Source organism: Cynocephalus volans, chromosome 1 (assembly GCF_027409185.1).
Source record: "Cynocephalus volans isolate mCynVol1 chromosome 1, mCynVol1.pri, whole genome shotgun sequence".
Taxonomy (NCBI): Eukaryota; Metazoa; Chordata; class Mammalia; order Dermoptera; family Cynocephalidae; genus Cynocephalus; species Cynocephalus volans.
This window is the reverse complement of record NC_084460.1, coordinates 46,263,110-46,281,231: the sequence shown is the minus strand read 5'-3', so window position 1 is coordinate 46,281,231 and position 18,122 is coordinate 46,263,110. Positions and strand designations below refer to the sequence as shown.

The 18,122-nt window shown below is 41.2% G+C and overlaps 1 protein-coding gene across 1 annotated transcript; it reads left to right on the top strand.

Moving 5' to 3' along the window:
• Positions 1-13,744: 13,744 nt before the first annotated feature.
• Positions 13,745-15,685, top strand: LOC134387202 (glycosaminoglycan xylosylkinase-like). The gene has a single exon (XM_063109601.1). The coding sequence runs from the start codon at positions 13,965-13,967 to the stop codon at positions 15,192-15,194; it is 1,230 nt and encodes a 409-aa protein (XP_062965671.1). The 5' UTR covers positions 13,745-13,964; the 3' UTR covers positions 15,195-15,685.
• The last annotated feature ends 2,437 nt before the right edge of the window (positions 15,686-18,122 follow it).

Here is an 18,122-nt window from a genome sequence, read left to right as displayed (position 1 = left end):
CTACTGAACAACAACTCCGTTTTACCCTCCCCCCAATCCCTGGCAACCACCGTTCTGCTTTCTGCTTCTAAGTGTTTGATTACTTTAGATACCTCATGTAAGTGTAAGCATGCAGTATTCGTCTTTTTTGTGGTTGGCTTATTTCACTTACAGTAATATCCTCAAGCTTCTTTTATACTGTACCGTAAGACAGGATTTCCTCCTTTCTTAGGCTGAATGATACCTGTTTTATGTATATACCACATTTTCTTTACCCATTCATCCATCAGTGGATGTGACTACTGTGAGTAATGCTGCAGTGAATACCCTGCACACCTCTCTTCAAGGTCCTGTTTTCTACTCTTTTGGATGTATACCCACAAGTGGGATTGCTGGATCATATGACAATTCTCTTTTTAATTTTTTGAGGAAACTTTATACCATTTTCTATAGTGGCGGTACCATTTTACAATCCCAGCAACAATGCCCAAGCATTTTGATTTCTTGCCAATACTTTGTTTTTTTGAGAGTGGTCATCCCTAACAACATAAGGGGATTCTCATGGTAGTACTGATTCGCATTTCTTGATGATTAGTGATGTTGAGCATTTTTTCATGTGCTTATTGGCCAATTGTATTTTTTCTTTGGAGAAATGTCTATTCAAGTCCTTTACCTGTTTTAAAATCAGTTTTTGTTGTTGTTATTGAGTTACAGGAGTTTTTATATATTCTAGATATTAACCCCTTTTCTGATAAATGATTTGCAAATATTTTTTCCCATTCGGTAGGTTGTCTTTTCACTCTGACTTTTTTCCTTTGCTGTACAGAAATTTTAAGTTTGATATAGTACTGTTTGTCTATTTTTGCTTTTGTTACCTGTGCTTTTGGTGTCATATCTAAAAAATCACTGCCCATTTTGTCATGAAAAATTTTCTCTGTTTTCTTCTAGGAATTTGATAGAGTCAGGTCTTACATTGAGCTTTCTAATTCATTTTGAATTAATTTTTGTATATGGCATAAGAAGATAAGGATACATCTCCATTCTTTCGCATGTACATATTCAGTTTTCCCACCATTTGTTGAAGGAGACTATCCTTTCCCCATGTGTAATGTTGTCATCCTTCTCAAAGATCATTTGACTGTATTCATGAAGGCTTATTTCTTGGCTCTCTATTCCGTTCCATTGGTCTACTTCATTTTTTATGGCTGAGTAATATTCCATTGTATGGATTTATCATATTTTATTTACCTATTTATCAGTCACTGTATATTTGGGTTTTCACTTTTTGGCTATTAGAAATAAAGCTGCTATAAACTTTTGTGTAAAAGTTTCTGGGTGGACATATGCTTTCAACGATCTTGACTATATATCTTGGAGTAGCATTTCTGGGTCAGGTGGAAATTCTTTGTTTAATATTTTGAGAAATATTAAACAACCTGTTTTCCAAAGTGGCTGCACCATTTTACGTTACCACCAGTAGTGCAATTTGTCTATATCCTCGCCAACACTTGCCACCATTCATTTTTTTATTATAGCTACCCTAGAAGGCATAGCGTTGTATCTCATTGCAGTTAGAATTTGCATCTCCCTAATGACTGATGTGGAGCATGTTTTCATGTGCTTATCGATCATTTGTATATCTTTTCTGGATAAATGTCTATTCAAATGTCTGCCCATTTTTCTTTCTTTTTTTTTTTTTTTGTCGTTTTTTCGTGACCGGCACTCAGCCAGTGAGTGCACCGGTCAGTCCTATATAGGATCCGAACCCGCGGCGGGAGCGTCGCCGCGCTGCCAGTGCAGCACTCTACCAAGTGCGCCACGGGCTAGGCCCTGCCCATTTTTCAACTGGGTCATTTGTCTTAAAAACAGTACAATTATTAAATGGTAAGAGTTCTTTATATATTTTGGATACTAGTCCCTTATCAGATATATGATCTGGAAAGATTTTATGAAAAGGTGTTAATTAAGGCAGTGAAATGATCCTATTAATGCTTTCAGAAAATGGCTCGTACAGGTTCACGCATTGCTAGCTATTTACCAAAAGATGAAGACGATAATGGTACCTGTGGACATCCTTGTATGTTCAAATCATCAACTAGGAACGGTGTGGTTTTAGAGAATATGAGTGGTGGCCAGAATAATGATACATTTATAAGGTACCATACATCGGGCACTATTTTAAGCATTTCACATGTTTTAAACTCATTAATCCTTCTGTAATTACTCTTATCCACCCAATTTTATAGATGCAAAATCTAAGGTATAGAGAACTTATGTACCTTGACCAGGTTACACAGCTACTAAATGATGGAGCTCAGATTTTAGCCCTGTCCTGTGCTCCAGAGTCTGAGTATTTAACCACAACACTATCAGGAGCCTTGGGAGCAGCTGGGGATCTTTCTTCTCCTCTGAAATCTCTTTTCTAGTTTGTAACTGTTGGGGAAATAGAATAGTTTAATCAGGTCCTCTCACCTTAGGTACGGTTGGGGGTGGTGCGGCGCATTCTTTGTAAGCAAATTGTGCGTGGGGGGTGGAGTTAGTGCACATGCCTGGTGCTGCAACTTGGCTGGCATCTGCCTCAGGTGTCCATGCCTCACATGGCCATACTCTCCAACCTATGGCTCCAAGGACCTGTTTGCTGGTTGCCTAGCTCATAGACCTGTGTGTGAGGGGTCTGGTGACCCAGCCTGGCATGTGAAGGGTTTGTGACCCAGTCTGGAATGGGCTTGAGGGGTCTGTGAGCTCCAGACCCAGCTCTAGCTCGACAGTAACCAAAGTCAGGCTCTCAGGCTCATCATTCTAAAATCAGGTTGCTAAATTAGTTGGTTCTCAGGGTCTTTTTCTGCTCAAAAATCTGATGTCCACATTTCTCTTGGTCAGGAATTTAGAGACAGCTTTACAACGCACAGTTAATCTCATTTTTATCATCCCAGTAGGCAGCTTTACATTGAATAATTTGGAGTACAGTTTTTTCAGTCATATGTTCCTGGGTTCAAATCCCAGCTCTACCACTTGCAAACTGTGTGATCACAGGCGAGTCACTTAACATCTCTGAGGCTCGGGATCCTCCCTTGTTACATGGGTGTGCTAATAACCGTCCCCACTTTATAGGTTATTTATAGTTAAGCAACATCATGCGTTCGCAACATTTAGCTAATAGGTTACACCTAATTAAATAACTATTTATAATTACATAATTATAATGAAAATAAATAATAATTTAACAACCCAGAGACATAGGTAATATCAGCTTCATTTTACTAATAAGGACATTTGGGGTCAGTGATGATGATTGCTGGGCTCAAGATCACACTGTTGCTAAGTGTTAGGACAAGACTTGAACTCTGACCTCCAAAACCAGGTTTTATGGGGTTTTTTTCCATCTCCCCAGAGGACCTAGTAACCAAACACATATGTTTATGTATGAACTACTTATTCATTCAGACGCTGGAAACAACATAAAATTTTGCATGACGAAATATATAATTTCTATGCTTTTCTGTTTCAAATACATCAACAGGAAAAAAATAAATATTTTCAAGTTAAATATAAATTGTAAGTTGAAAGGAACTATAAAAACCAAACAGGGACAGTGTGAAATGCTGATATTACAATTTAACAGAAATGAAAAAATAACCACCTAACATTCAATTATAAGATTTGATTGAATAAAGTCAGAAGGGGTCAATATATAGTGTCATATGTGCTTTTCTTTAAAATAAAAATAAAAAAAACCCAAATAAGGAGGATATGAAAGATTAAGTTATTTCCTTTTTTCTTCAAATTACAGATTTCAAGATTAAACCTGAGGTATTTGTTGCTGTCACAAATACTGATTTGTCATTTTATTTTATTTTGCTATGGTCACAACACTTAACACGAGATTACCCTCCCAACAAGGTTTTAAGTGTGCAAGGTTTCAAGACCTCTAGAGCTTATTCATCTTGCTGAACTGAAACTTTACGCCTGCTGATTAGTAGCTCCCTATTTCCCTCTCCCCCCAACTCCTGGCAACCACCATTCCATATTTGAGTCTATGAAGCTGACTGTTTTAGATAACCCATATGAGTGGATAACCCATATTGTTTTCCATTACTGATAACTAGCACATCTTCCAGGGGGTGAGGGAGAAATGCTCAGCCTTAAATAAGGTCTATTTCAGGAAGGCTGTTGACTGGTGGGCAAAATACCACAGTGTTTGCCAAGGTACTCTTCTCCCTGCTGAGAAGCAAGTGTTCTGTGGGTTTTTTGGGTTGTCTTTTTTCTCCAGCACCATTACTGTTCAATTCCTCCCCAGTCAGGAGAGAAATGTGAACAGTTTCTAAGAGCCGAGCCTTCCATTCATACTCAGTGGGAAATTGAATGGATTTCGGGTGGACTGGCCAAAATTTCCCAGAGGTGAACTGCGTGGTGCGGAGAATCCCGTGCTGACCTTTCCTAAGCTTTAATTCAGAGTGTGGTGGAAGCAGCTTGGGCGTGTAAATTGCAGGAAGTGCCCAAGAACTAAAGAAGATCCCTCTGAAGCGTTCGGTCAGGAAGGGGTGGCATCAAGGATCATAAATTGCCCTGTGGCTTTTCAGGCGTTTATGAGCCCCCAGGCCTCCTACACAATAGGATGCAGGGTGACTCTTAACACCCCATTAAGGTTGTTTTTTACCAAATGCTAATAATAAAAAGTAGCCCTAAGAGCCCGGCTCATTTTTATTCAGAATCCTCTCTGCCAGAATATAAAAAGATGTCATAAAATGGAAATACAATGGAGAGCCTGCATCTTGGGTGGACTCATTAAAATGTTCATGTTGACCAGGATCCCACACTGGGGGGCGTCAGGCTGGGCACCTGGGGTGGGAAACTGCCTTCCCCTCCTGGCCAAGCTGCCTTCAGTTTCTGGAAAAAATGGGACACCAGTCAGGCCCATGATCTCTGTGTTGCTTCATTACCAACTGTGAAATATTATTTTGAACTTTCTCTTTCTGATCGCAACACAGCTTTGTCACTGGGGCCTTTTCATGAGCTGTCCCTGAAGCCCTTTATTTATAGGATAGTCTATGGCATCTATAAGGGTAAAACTAATTTTTTTTTTAAAGGGAGGACCAGTGCTAAAAAAATTTTTTTAAAAATTAAAAAAAGGGAGGGGGAGGTGTATTCATAAAACCTGGGACAGTGAGGAAAGTTGCTGCCTGTGAGCCCTGGAAGTTGTTCTGCCATCATGTACTAACCAGGCCCAACCCTGCTTAGCTTCTGAGACAGGACAAGATTGGGCGCCTTCAGGGTGCTTTAGGGTGTAGACTGGAATTTGTTCTTATTTCCAGGGATTCTGGAGTGAGGCAATGCAGTTAGAAGTTAAACGTGGACCATCCCTGAATGGAAACCCACTCAGTTGCTGTCCGGCTGCCTGACCCTGGTGTGGGACCTCTTCTCTCTGTGCCTTTCTCTTACTCTGTTAGATAAGATCGAGAGTAGCAGGACCTACCTTTGGGCTGTATTCTGAGGATCACGAGATGATACTGGTAATGTGCTCAGCCTGAAAGACAGAAAGCCCTCACTCAGTGAGTGGTACTTACTATTCCTTCCTTCATTCAACAAATATTTACCTGTTTTGTGCCCAGCACTTTTCCAGCATCAAACAAACAAACAAGTCCAAACCCTCTTGGGCCAACCTTTGAGGTTCTCCAGGGCACAGGGAGGTGAGGGCAGGTGGAATCTCACTATTACTCTGGCCCTTGGTAGGTATGCGAGAGCCTCAGACTCTGAGGTAAGGGGCTCCCCCAGGAAGCCTGGGTCTTTTCTTGGTTTAGACCAGAGCTCCTGAACCTCAGTGCCATTGACAGCTGGGACAACATAATTCTTTTTGGAGAGAGAGAGGAACTGTTTGGTGCAGTGTAGGGTGCTGAGCAGTATCCCAGGCCTCTACACAGTAAGTGGCAGTAGCATCCTCACCCCCAAGCTGTGACAACCAAAAATGTCTGTGGACATTGCCAAATGTGCCCTGGAAGCAAAATCCCCCCCGGTTGAAAACCACTGGTCTAGGTGAATCTCTCCAGCTCTCTACACCTCAGGTTGCTCATCCCTGAGCTGGGGTGACAGTCATCTATTTCACAAATAGTTAGATGTGAGAAGTGAATGAAAGCAAGCATTGCCTGCACATAGTAAGCCCTCAATAAATGTGATCGATTAGCCGATACTGAGGATTAGGACAAAGCTTGCACATATCTCACCTCTGAAGAGAACTTCGGTGAAGCCGATGTCTGGAGGATTTCTGTTTGGTCGCAGGTGCTCTGGACTCTGATGGACCTTGAATTTGGTGGGGAAATCCCACCTCATCCTCCCTCTTGTGCTCCCAGGAGGCCAGGTGAGCAGGACCGGGTCTGTGCAGCCACGGCCAACGTACGTACGTCTGTATGTCTGCAGGTGATTTATTGACCTTCCTTCCAACTTGGCCTTTGCCCATGAAAGCATCCAGAGAGTCACAAAAAGTTAGACTTGACTTTTTTTACCATGGAAATACAGTTTAGCCCCAAGTCCTGCTCCACCGGGGCATTCTCCTACCCTCCTTGGTTAACACTGAGGTATGCTTGCTTCTGTGGGAAAGCAAAATATTTTGGCCCCTTTTATTTTATTTTTTTTTTTTGTGGGAAGTTTCTAGAAGCCCCAGAAACCCCAGTTTGTGTAGGAGGCAGATTAAGAAAGATGAGGAAAAAGTAGAGCAGTTCAGAGCATGAGCTGTGGAGGCACTGACACTATATTAGTTGCAACCTTGGGCAAGTCACTTCAGCTTTCTGAGCCTCAGTTTCCTCATCTGACAAATGGGGGTAACACCAAGCCCATTTGGTTGTGAGGACTGGAGAAAAAGCAAGTGAAAAGCTGTCTTTGCCCAGTGCCTGGCACGCAGTAGAGCACAGTAAATGATAGATAAATATTTTTTAAAAATTCTGTCACCTTCCTGAGTCCCCGGTATTGCTGGCCCCCAAGATAGAGAGGAAATAGAGCGACCAATTTGTCCAGGTTTACTTGGGACTTTCCTGGTCTAGAATCCCAGGAAACTCTAGGTCTCGGGGAAACAGGGACTGTTGGCTACCTGAAAGGATGACTTTGAAAGTGATTTTCTGGTTAAGTGTCTCGGGCAGAGACGGCGGTGGGGTTAAACTGTGACTAGCTGGTGGCTTGGAAAAGGCCACGAGCCCCTCACTCCATGATGGGAGGCTGCAGGAGAGAATCTGCTTTGTGAGTTTTGAGGGGAGGTTTATGAGCACTCTTCCTGAAGGTTTAATGGTCCCGGGTGATTTATCCTATCTGGAGAGTCATTGCTATAAGGAGAAACCTGCTCGCCCGAGCTTCTGCTTTCCTTTACCATCAAACCTTTCATCTTCCCGGAGAGTCGACTCCATCCCCCATAAATAACCTTATTACAGCCACACAAAGGCACGGCCCTGTCCGACTGCAAGACTGGACTTCTCAAATAGTGGTTTCATAAACCAGTTTGACCAGAATGTGGGAATATTTAATAGGACCTACTGGGGATTTTTTAAAATTATTTTTATTTTAGACTGGCTGTTTTCTCGAAATGGGAATGTTTTAAATGGGTAGGAAGAGGCAGCGGAAGTGTGTTCATGGCAGGTCTCTGGAAAGATGAGTCCAGAATCACACATGGCGCACTCTCCAAAGTGATGGAGCTACCCACTGAGTTACCCTCCCTGGCTGTTGCTAAGTCCTTGAAACACAAGAATCTCTTCCCATGGTAAAAATCCTATCAAATGGGGGTGAATGATAGTAATATCCATATATCATTATGTTTTAAGTTCCAACAGAATTTTCCACATTGGTTTAAATGTTCTATAATCTGTGCCATGCAACCCAGCAGCATCTAGTCACAAGTGACTATTAGGCCTTTAAAAATGGGGCTAGTGCAACTGAGGAACTAAATTAATGTTATTTAATTTTAATTAATTTAAATGTAAATAGCTACATACGGCTCGTGGCTATCATATTGGACAATGCACTTTGAAACTAATAAGCTGAGATTTAAAATAAAATCTATCCTTGTGAAAGCCATACTTAACTATTTCCTTTTCAGACCCCAACAGCATGAAGGGAACTTTCCCACCTGACTCCCAGCAGTAGTCCTATGTTCTTGTAGTGTGTGCCGTTCACATCAGACTTAGCCCTGATGCAGGGGCAGGTATGTTCCAGGTCATTAGAGTTTTGTGTTATTTTTTAACAGAAAATTTGGAATCTTAGAAGGAATGAAGCCTTAGAAAAATTTTTGTAAAAGAGCTATACAAATGTTAAATTGTAGAACTAACACATCTTGTATTAAAGATTGAAGAAAACATTCAAACAATTAAACAGGTGCATAAAAATTTAAAGTGAATAATAATATATCCCCCCCCATCCCCCCCTCACCGTTCCCACCCTCCTCACCTGAGTCCACCTTCTCACAGTCAACCATTCTCAACAGCTCTGGGTAAATTATTCCAGGCCTTTTTCTATATACCTCAAAATATACTTGTGTGTTTATGTACAGGTTTTGGGTTTCTTTTTGTTTTTTTTTACAAAAATGGGATCAATAGGGCATACTGATCCATATCTTGCTTAATTTTTATTTTAATTTTATAAGAATTATATTAAAATGTTTTTGTTGTAAAAATGTCAAAAAGAAACAAAAAGTCCACATCACAGTCTTTCTTTCCCCACTATCCTTCTTAGAATTACTGCTTTCATTTTGCCATGTGGTCTTTCAGATCTTTTTCTGTGCATTCACACTCATATAGAAATACATAGCTCTATTTTTTTGTGGGTCTTTAAAGATACGTAAATTGAATGAAACTTGTATATACTGTTCCATAACTTCCCGTTTTCAGTTGAAAAAACTGCCCATGTTAGTATTTAGACTATACCTCATTCTTTTAAACTGCTTCATAGATTTCCTTTATGTAAATGAAACTGTTCAGCTCTTTCTATCGATAATGGAGATTTGGGTGGCTTCTAATTTATAGTGACTATCAGCAGAGCTGCAATGAACGCTTGACGTGTGCCTTGCTTGTACATGTGGGACTATTCCTTGTAGAGATACATCCAGGTAGAATGGGATCCACAATTAAATAGTTCTTCATACTGGGTTGAACAGTGTGCCCCCCAAATTCATGTCTTTTCCAGAACCGCATAGTATGACTTTATTTACTACTTGGTGGAAAGCAGATTGAGAAGGAAAAACCAAGAGCTGATATGAGGCTATTCATATTCTTAATGTGACTATTTCACCTAATATGGAATACATATGTTTTATTGCAAATAAGCAATACGTTTGATTACAGGCGCTGCCCCAGATCCCACTGGCAGTAGTATATAAATTAAGTATCTATGGACCATATTAGCTCTCTAAAACCTAGGTAATTCTAAATTTTGAAACACACCTGACCAGGAGTTTCAGACAAGACATTGAGGGATCTCCACCAAAGTAGTTTCAGATCTCTCTTTATACAATCTCGAAAAGAAACAGTCATTATGGATATAACTAAAATCCTACCCACCCTCCACAATCTCATTTCTCTCTATCCCTCTCCAGTGAGAACCCCTGGCCTGAAGTTGTAGTTTATTCTTTTCTTGGATCTTTTAATAACTTTACAAATATACTCATGAAAAGAAATGGTCGTATTTTGTGTTCTTGACCACAGGAAGAAAGCAAGCTTTATCAAGTTTTAATTTTGAGTATCAGCTGTACCATATCCTCTGACTAAAACGTTAGAAATCAGTACCAAAATGATGATTCCCACACATCTGGAAAATTTAAAACAACATTTCTTTTGTTGTTGTTGTTTTGGTGGCTGGCCGTACAGAGATCAAACCACGGACCTTGGTGTTATTGGCATCAAGCTTTAACCAACTGAGCCAACTGGCCAGTCCTAAAACACATTTGTGAAAAGGTCATGGTTCAAAGAAGAAATGTTTATTGAGTTTAGAAACTATTTATAATTCAACAATAATTAATACGCTACACGAATTTATAGGCTTTAGGCTGCACCTAAAGCAGTACTTAAAGGGAAATTGAGGATCTTAAATGCTTATGCTTGAAAAGAATAAAAAATGAAAATCATTAGCCAAGAACCTAACAGAAGTCAGAAAAATAGCAGCAAATAATCTCCAAAAAAAGCAGAGGAAGAAAATTAACAAAATAAAATACAGAGCCTGGCTAGTTAGCTCAGTTGGTTGCAGTGCGGGATCCCCATACTGGCCAGCCGCCAAAAAAATTAATAAAAAGAAATCAGACACACAAGAAATGACCAATCTAGTCAAAAATTTGTTCTTTGAAGTCAAATAAAATTGACATATATCCAGCTAAAATATCAAGAAAAAAACAGGACAGAATAAAGACACCATAATTAAATATGTTGTGAGGTTTTAAAATACAAGAACATTAAAAACGAACTTATGCCAATAAATTTTAAAACTTAGGTAAAACAGATTAATTCCTAGGAAAAAAGGCAATTTGACAAAATGGACTCACCCTGTAGAATCAGGGTTTTTAAAGAATTTAACAAGCTGACTGTAAAATTTTTATGGCAGAACAAATGGCCTGAAATAGCCAAGGAAACATCCAAGGAAAAACAAGTTAGGAGGAATGTCCCCTGCCAAATATTAAAGATCATTTTATAAATTTATAGATATTAAGACAATGTAGTATTGGCGTAGGGAGAGGAGACCAATGGAACAGAGTAAAAAGCCCAGAAAGCCAAGATGACATGAAAATTTTTCATTATAATAAAATTTAAATTATTATCTTTTTATTTGTTATTTTTTTAAAAGATGACCGGTAAGGGGATCTTAACCCCTGACTTGGTGTTGTCAGCACCACGCTCTCCCAAGTGAGCCATGGGCCGGCCCAAATTTAATTTATTATTAAGTTGGTAGTGCAGAGCTATAGAGAATGAGAGATATTCAATAAATGGTGCGAGATAATTGGATCCTGCCCTCATATATGAGTCTCTTCTAAAAGGTGAATTTTATGATATATGAATTATATCTCAAAACCAAAATCTAGGGCCGAGCCCGTGGCGCACTCGGTAGAGTGCTGCGCTGGGAGCGCGGCGACGCTCCCACCGCGGGTTCGGATCCTATATAAGAATGACCAGTGCACTCACTGGCTGAGTGCCGGTCATGAAAAAACGACCAAAAAAAAAAAAAAAAAAAAAAAACCAAAATCTATTTAAGATGATTGAAGATTTAAATGTGAAAGGCAAATGTTTAGGAGATTATATAGGAAAATATTTTTATAAGCTTGAGTTATGAGATGATTTCTTATATAAGACACAAAAGACACAGTTCATAAAGGAAAAAATTGATAAACAGCTAAATCAGAGGATGCCGCAACAAAATTAAAAGATAAGCCAGTATCTGGGAAAAGATATTACAACATTTATAGTTTTTAGAAGAGTATTCAGAATATATAAAGAATTTCTACAAATCAATAAGAAAAAGACAAAGAATTTAATAGAAAAATGGACAAAATACTTGAACAGGCATTGCATTTCACAAAAGAGAAAACATGAATGCCCAATAAATGTATGCAGTGATAATTGATCTCATTAATATTCAAGACAGTGCAAATTGAAACCACCAGATTGGCAAAAATTAATAAATTTGAGAGTATCAAATGTTGGTGAGGATGAAGGACAATGGAAACTCTTTTCCATCAATGGTGAAAAGTGTGATTGGTATAACCACTTTGAAAATGACTTTGAAGTATCAGATACAGCTGAGGATGCACATACCTTATGGCCAAACAATCCCATTCTTGGATACCTTAAAATGTTCTTGTGTATCTGCACCAGGAGCCATGTACAGGAACACTCCTGACAGCATTGTGAGTAACAGCAAAAAATCTGGAAACAACCCAAATGCCCCTTCCCAAGAAAAAAAGTAAACTATGTGACCGTCGTTCATTAGAATACTCTACAACTGGGAAAATCAAAAGCATTCCTGGATGAATCTCAGGAATGTAATGTTGAACAAAACCTGTAAGTACAAAAGAGGAGTGTGTTTTCAAAAAAGTTTGCAAGAACTGAAAGAATAACTGCTTAGTGATGTATATATGTGCAGTCATACTATAAAGAAAAGCAGTAATAGATATAAGATTCAACAGATGGACAGTGGTGGAGGAGAGGCTGGGGATACAATATGAAAAACTCCAAGGGAGTGTCTCACCTCTTCAGCAGGGCGGTGGGCGGATGAGTATTACTGTAATTCTTTAAACTCATCATATATCTCTGAAATATTTTTTCATGTATTCAAATACTAACTTTTAATGAAAGGTGAGCCTTAATTTGTGACTATAAAGTTGATTTCTGTTGTTGTGTCTTTTTGTGACCGGCTGCACTGCGCTCAGCCAGTGAGCGCACCGACCATCCTTATATAGGATCCAAACCCAGGGCGGGAGCACTGCCCCACTCCCAGCGCCGCACTCTCCCGAGTGCGCCACGGGGTCGGCCCTAAAGTTGATTTCTTAATCCATGAGGTACTACTTCCTAAAAGATACATTTTTTAAAATTTACATCCGAAAGAGAAAAAGTAGTGCAAATACATTGTAGGTAGGAATACTGGCTTTAGCATTAAACAGACTTGGACTGCCTTTTACAGCCGTGTGTCAGTGGCCAGTATCTCTAAGTCTCAATTTTCTCATCCCTGAGTTGGGACAAGAATAGCACCTATTTCGTAGGGTTCTTGTGAAGACGTGAATTAAAATGAAACAGTGGGCTCTTTGAAAGCTCATTTATGTCTTATTCATGTCTCTAGGTTCTATCTGTAGTGCCTGCTGCATGAGTATTTACTGAATGATTTTTTTTTTTTTTTTTTTTTTTTTTTTTTTTTTGTCGTTTTTTCGTGACCGGCACTCAGCCAGTGAGTGCACCGGTCAGTCCTATATAGGATCCGAACCCGCGGCGGGAGCGTCGCCGCGCTCCCAGCGCAGCACTCTACCAAGTGCGCCACGGGCTCGGCCCTTACTGAATGATTTGATAATGTATAAACGTACACCCCATTATGGTCATGGTTCCAACTAAATTTCGCATTCACATTTCTCTTCTGAATGTCAAAGCTGTATCTCCATCTGTCTACTCTATAGTCACTCATTCATCCAGTTTATTCATTCAACATTTTTTTTTTTTTTTTGAGGACCAGTTAAGTGCCCAGCATAGATCTAAGCTCTGGAGACACAGCAATGACCAGGAGAGACAAAGTCCCTGCCCTCATGGAGCGAACAATTTATTAGAGTGAGAAGGACATTAAACAAATAAATGAAAAACTGAACAGAAATATCTTGATATAAACACAGATAAATAAGGAGATAGAGTGGTAGGGAGGGGACTATACCTTGACTAGATGATCATGAAAGCCCTCTCTAGGGAAGTAAATATCTGGGAGCAGTGCATTTCAGGAAGTGAGAAGGGCAAGTGCAAAGGCCCTGTGGCAGGAAAAGAGAAATCAGGAGAGCCAGTGTGATAGAGATAAGAGAGCCAAAGGAAGAGGGGCCGAAGATACTCAGGGGAAGGGGAAAGGCCAGGCCACACAGGGCTTTGAAGACCAGACTGGGTACTCTGGATTTTGTTCTAAGGGTTAAAGATAGTCACTGAGGCAGTTTGAGCAAGGGAGTGAGAGACTTCAAGTTACTTTTTAAATGTGTAATTTAGGCCAGGGAATGGCCGGGCCGGGGGTGGGCGGGAGCCGCAGTGGCGGCAGCGGCTGGGGGTGGTGATCGCGGCGTGGGGCTGCCCCCTCCCCGGAGGCGGCGGGGGCGGCAGGGGCCTCGCCGCACCGCACCTCGCAGGCGGCCATGGAGCGAGCCTAGGGCCCGACAGGAATTGTGGGAGGCGCTTCAGTGAAGAAATGGACCAGTGTGTATAATCATGGGATCTCCTTGCTAACCTTCGCCACCTGCTCTTCCTGATAAGTGAGCGAGAGAGTGGGTCAGGGGAGAAGGAAAAGAGATCAACATGAAGCTAAAGCAGCGAGTTGTGCTGTTAGCAATTCTCCTCGTCATCTTTATCTTCACCAAAGTTTTCCTGATTGACAACTTAGATACATCAGCTGCCAACCGGGAGGACCAGAGGGCTTTTCACCGAATGATGACTGGCTTGCGGGTAGAGTTGGCACCTAAGCTGGACCACACCTTGCAGTCTCCCTGGGAGATTGCAGCCCAGTGGGTGGTTCCCCGGGAAGTGTACCCTGAAGAGACACCAGAGCTGGGGGCAATCATGCATGCCATGGCCACCAAGAAAATCATTAAAGCTGACGTGGGTTACAAAGGGACACAGCTAAAAGCCTTATTGATACTTGAAGGAGGACAGAAAGTTGTCTTCAAACCTAAACGGTATGGCCGAGACTATGTGGTAGAAGGGGAACCATATGCCGGGTATGATAGACACAATGCAGAGGTAGCAGCCTTTCATTTGGACAGGATTCTGGGTTTCCGCCGAGCCCCCTTGGTGGTTGGTAGATTTGTTAATCTGCGGACAGAGATCAAGCCTGTTGCCACGGAGCAGCTGTTGAGCACCTTCCTAACTGTAGGAAACAATAGTTGTTTCTATGGGAAGTGTTATTACTGCCGAGAAACAGAGCCAGCCTGTGCTGATGGAGACACGATGGAGGGATCTGTCACACTTTGGCTTCCAGATGTGTGGCCTCTGCAGAAACACCGACACCCATGGGGCAGGACTTACCGAGAAGGCAAATTGGCCAGGTGGGAGTACGATGAGAGCTACTGCGATGCTGTGAAGAAAACGTCCCCTTATGACTCTGGCCCGCGCCTCTTGGACATCATTGACACAGCTGTCTTTGATTATCTGATTGGCAATGCTGACCGCCATCACTATGAGAGCTTTCAAGATGATGAAGGCGCCAGTATGCTCATCCTTCTCGATAAAGCCAAGAGCTTTGGGAACCCCTCGCTGGATGAGAGAAGCATTCTTGCCCCTCTCTATCAGTGTTGCATCATTCGAGTTTCTACCTGGAACAGACTGAATTGCCTAAAGAATGGCGTGCTAAAGTCTGCCTTAAAATCTGCCATGGCCCATGACCCCATCTCCCCAGTGCTCTCTGATCCTCATATGGATGCTGTGGACCAGCGGCTCCTGAGTGTCCTGGCCACCGTGAAGCAGTGCACTGACCAGTTTGGGATGGACACTGTACTGGTGGAAGACAGGATGCCTCTCTCCCACTTGTAATTCTCAATACAAAAATAAGTGAAACTTCTTTTTACAAAGGTAGAGAAACAGCACAATCAATTCCAAATGGTTTGAGATGGATTAGAAATGGCCAGCAGCAAGTTCTGATGATAGGGGACAGGGTGGCCTTGGATGTCTTTGGTGTTTCTGTAGTAGAAGCTAAAGCAAAGACCTGAAGTTTCAGAGCACAGAGGTGCTACTGCTGAATCACATTCTGACTTCCTCGGCAGTTGCCCATTCTAAAATGGGCGTCATAGTTGGTCAGTCTTACTTCCCATGCCAAAGGACAAACAGGTGTGGCATTTGAATAGGTAAATGCTGGGACTGGTTCTGGATTGTGCGTTTTGAGTTGAACCTTCCAGTCCTTTCTCCACACCTGTGGGTTTTATGGAAACACTTTGCAGTCTCTTGTGTCTTTTTTACCAGAACTAGTCAAATTGGAAAGCTTACTGCCTCCTACAGAGTGGCAGCAAATAAAACTTTGCATTCTGTCAAGCCAAAAAAAAAAAAAAAAAATGTGTAATTTATATGCAATAGAATTTACAGTTTTTAAGTGTATATAGTTCAATGATTGTGGGCACCTATTACCACGCAAAACAAGATATAGTTCATTTTTATCACTCCAGAAAGTTCCCCAATGCTTCTTTCCAGCCAATCCAGTCAATCCCTGTCCACTCTCCTGCTGGCATCCATTTTCTGACATATCACCGTGGATTAGTTTTGCCTTTTCTAGAACCTCACATAAATGAAATCATACATATATCCTTATGAAATCATACATTATGTCCAGCTCATTTTGTTCAGAGGAATGTCTATAAGATTCATTCATGTTGTTGCTTGTATCGATAGTTCACTTATTCATTACTCGTACTAATGAGTAATATTCCATTGTATGAATATACTAGAATTTCATCTGTTCTCCTGTTGATAGGAAATTAAGTGGTTTCAGTTTTTGACATAATGAATAGAACTGCTATGAGCATTCTTGTAAAAGTCTTCTCGTGGAAATATTTTTCATTTCTCTCGGGTAAACATCTAGAAGCAGGATTGCTAGGTTACAAGGCAGTGTACTTTTGACACCATAAACTTCCAAACACTTCTTCAATGTGGATTTTATATTCCCAGGACCAGTGCAATACAGTTTCAGTTTCTCCAGATCCTTGTCAGCATTTGATATCATCAGTCTTTTTTATTTTAGCCATTCCAGTGGATAGAAAGTGCTATGTTATATTGTGTATTTGGTTTTGTCTTGCAATATAATATACATATGGAACAAAGTTCAGATCTTAAGTGGCATTTCAACATATTTGGCAAATGCATATACCCATGTAAACCACAGCCTTATCAAGACATGGAACATTTTTCTATCACACCAGAAATTTCTCTCATGCCCCTTCTCGATTTATCCACCCACCATCCCCAAGCAAGCACTGACTTGATTTCTATCACAGTAGATTACTTCTTTCAACTCTACAATTACATACATGAAACAAGTACGGTAAGTGTGTTTTGGGTGTCTGGCTGCTTTCACTCGATGTAGTGCTTTTTGAGGCTCATCTATATTGTTGTGTGTAGCAGTAACTTATTCCTTTTTAATCGCTGAGTGGTATTCCATTATATGAGTATATCAGAGTTTGATTACACATTCTCATGGAGATGGACTTTGGGACTGTTTCCAATTTAGAGCTATTGAGGACAAAGCTGCCATGAACATTCCTCTTTGAAGTTTGTGTGGACATAGGTTTTCGTTTCTTCTGGATGAATACCTAGGAGTGAAATTGCTGGTCATAAAACTTCCAAATAGCTCTCCAAAGTACATATCCCATTGTACACGCCCACTGGCAATGTCAGAGACTTCCAGAGACTGCACATGCTACTCAGTATTGGGTGTCGTCCGTCTTTTTTATTTCAGCCATTCTAGTGGGTATGAAGTGGTATCTCCCTGTGGCTTGAATTGCATTTCCCCAATGACAAATGATGCTGAGCGTCTTTTCATGCTGAATTTCATTTTTCATAGATTTTACTCTGGCTGCTGGTAGAGACCAGACTGGAAAGATTCACAAGAGGAAGAAGGGTATCTCCTAGAAGGTTAGCAGGGGAGATGGTGACGAGTGATGAGAATGGGTACGTACTTTGAGAGTACAGCTGGCAAGAGTTCCTAACAGACTGGATATGGTTGTGAAAGAGAAGAATCAAAGAAGATACTCAGCTTTTGTCTTCAAATAACTGGGCGACTGGCGATGTCCTTTACTGAGATGGGGAGCACTGAGGAGAAGAGAAACAAGTCGGCGGGACAGTTCACTTTACTCTGGCAAGATGAGATGTCTATGAGACATTTAAATGGTGATGTTGAGGAAATAAACATGCAAGTCTGGAACTCAGGAAAGTGGTCAAGATAGAGTCATCTGCCTGTGGGATGAAGAAGCTCTCCAGAGCAGTGGGTGTCAACTTTAGCTGTACTTTGGAATCACCTGGTGCGCTTTAAAACCTTGATGCCCGGGCCCCATCCCAGGATTCTGGTGTAATTGGTCTGGAGTTGTAGCTCAGGCATCACAACTTTTAGAAGTTTTCTGGATGATTCTAAAGAGCAACCAGGGTTGAGAGCCTGTGATGGGAGCCAGTGTCGATAAAGGGGAGGAGAGTTTTGAGGAGCATCATGGACACTATGTGTTGCCCATGAAGTCTTCTTTGTAGCATTGAGTTAATTTGCCACGTCTTGTTTGCTAGTGTAACTCAACTTCCCGAGAGGCCCTGCTTGAGCTCATCAACGTCCACAGGTGGGAGAATTTATTGATTCTGAGAGCACAGTCACCGAGTGATTGACTCTCAAAGTTTGAACTGACTTTAAAGGTCACAGAGCCTCTATGACACCCCTGCCAGAAAGCCTTCATCCTCTGGTGAGTTTTCCTATCAGTGGGGGACTTGCCA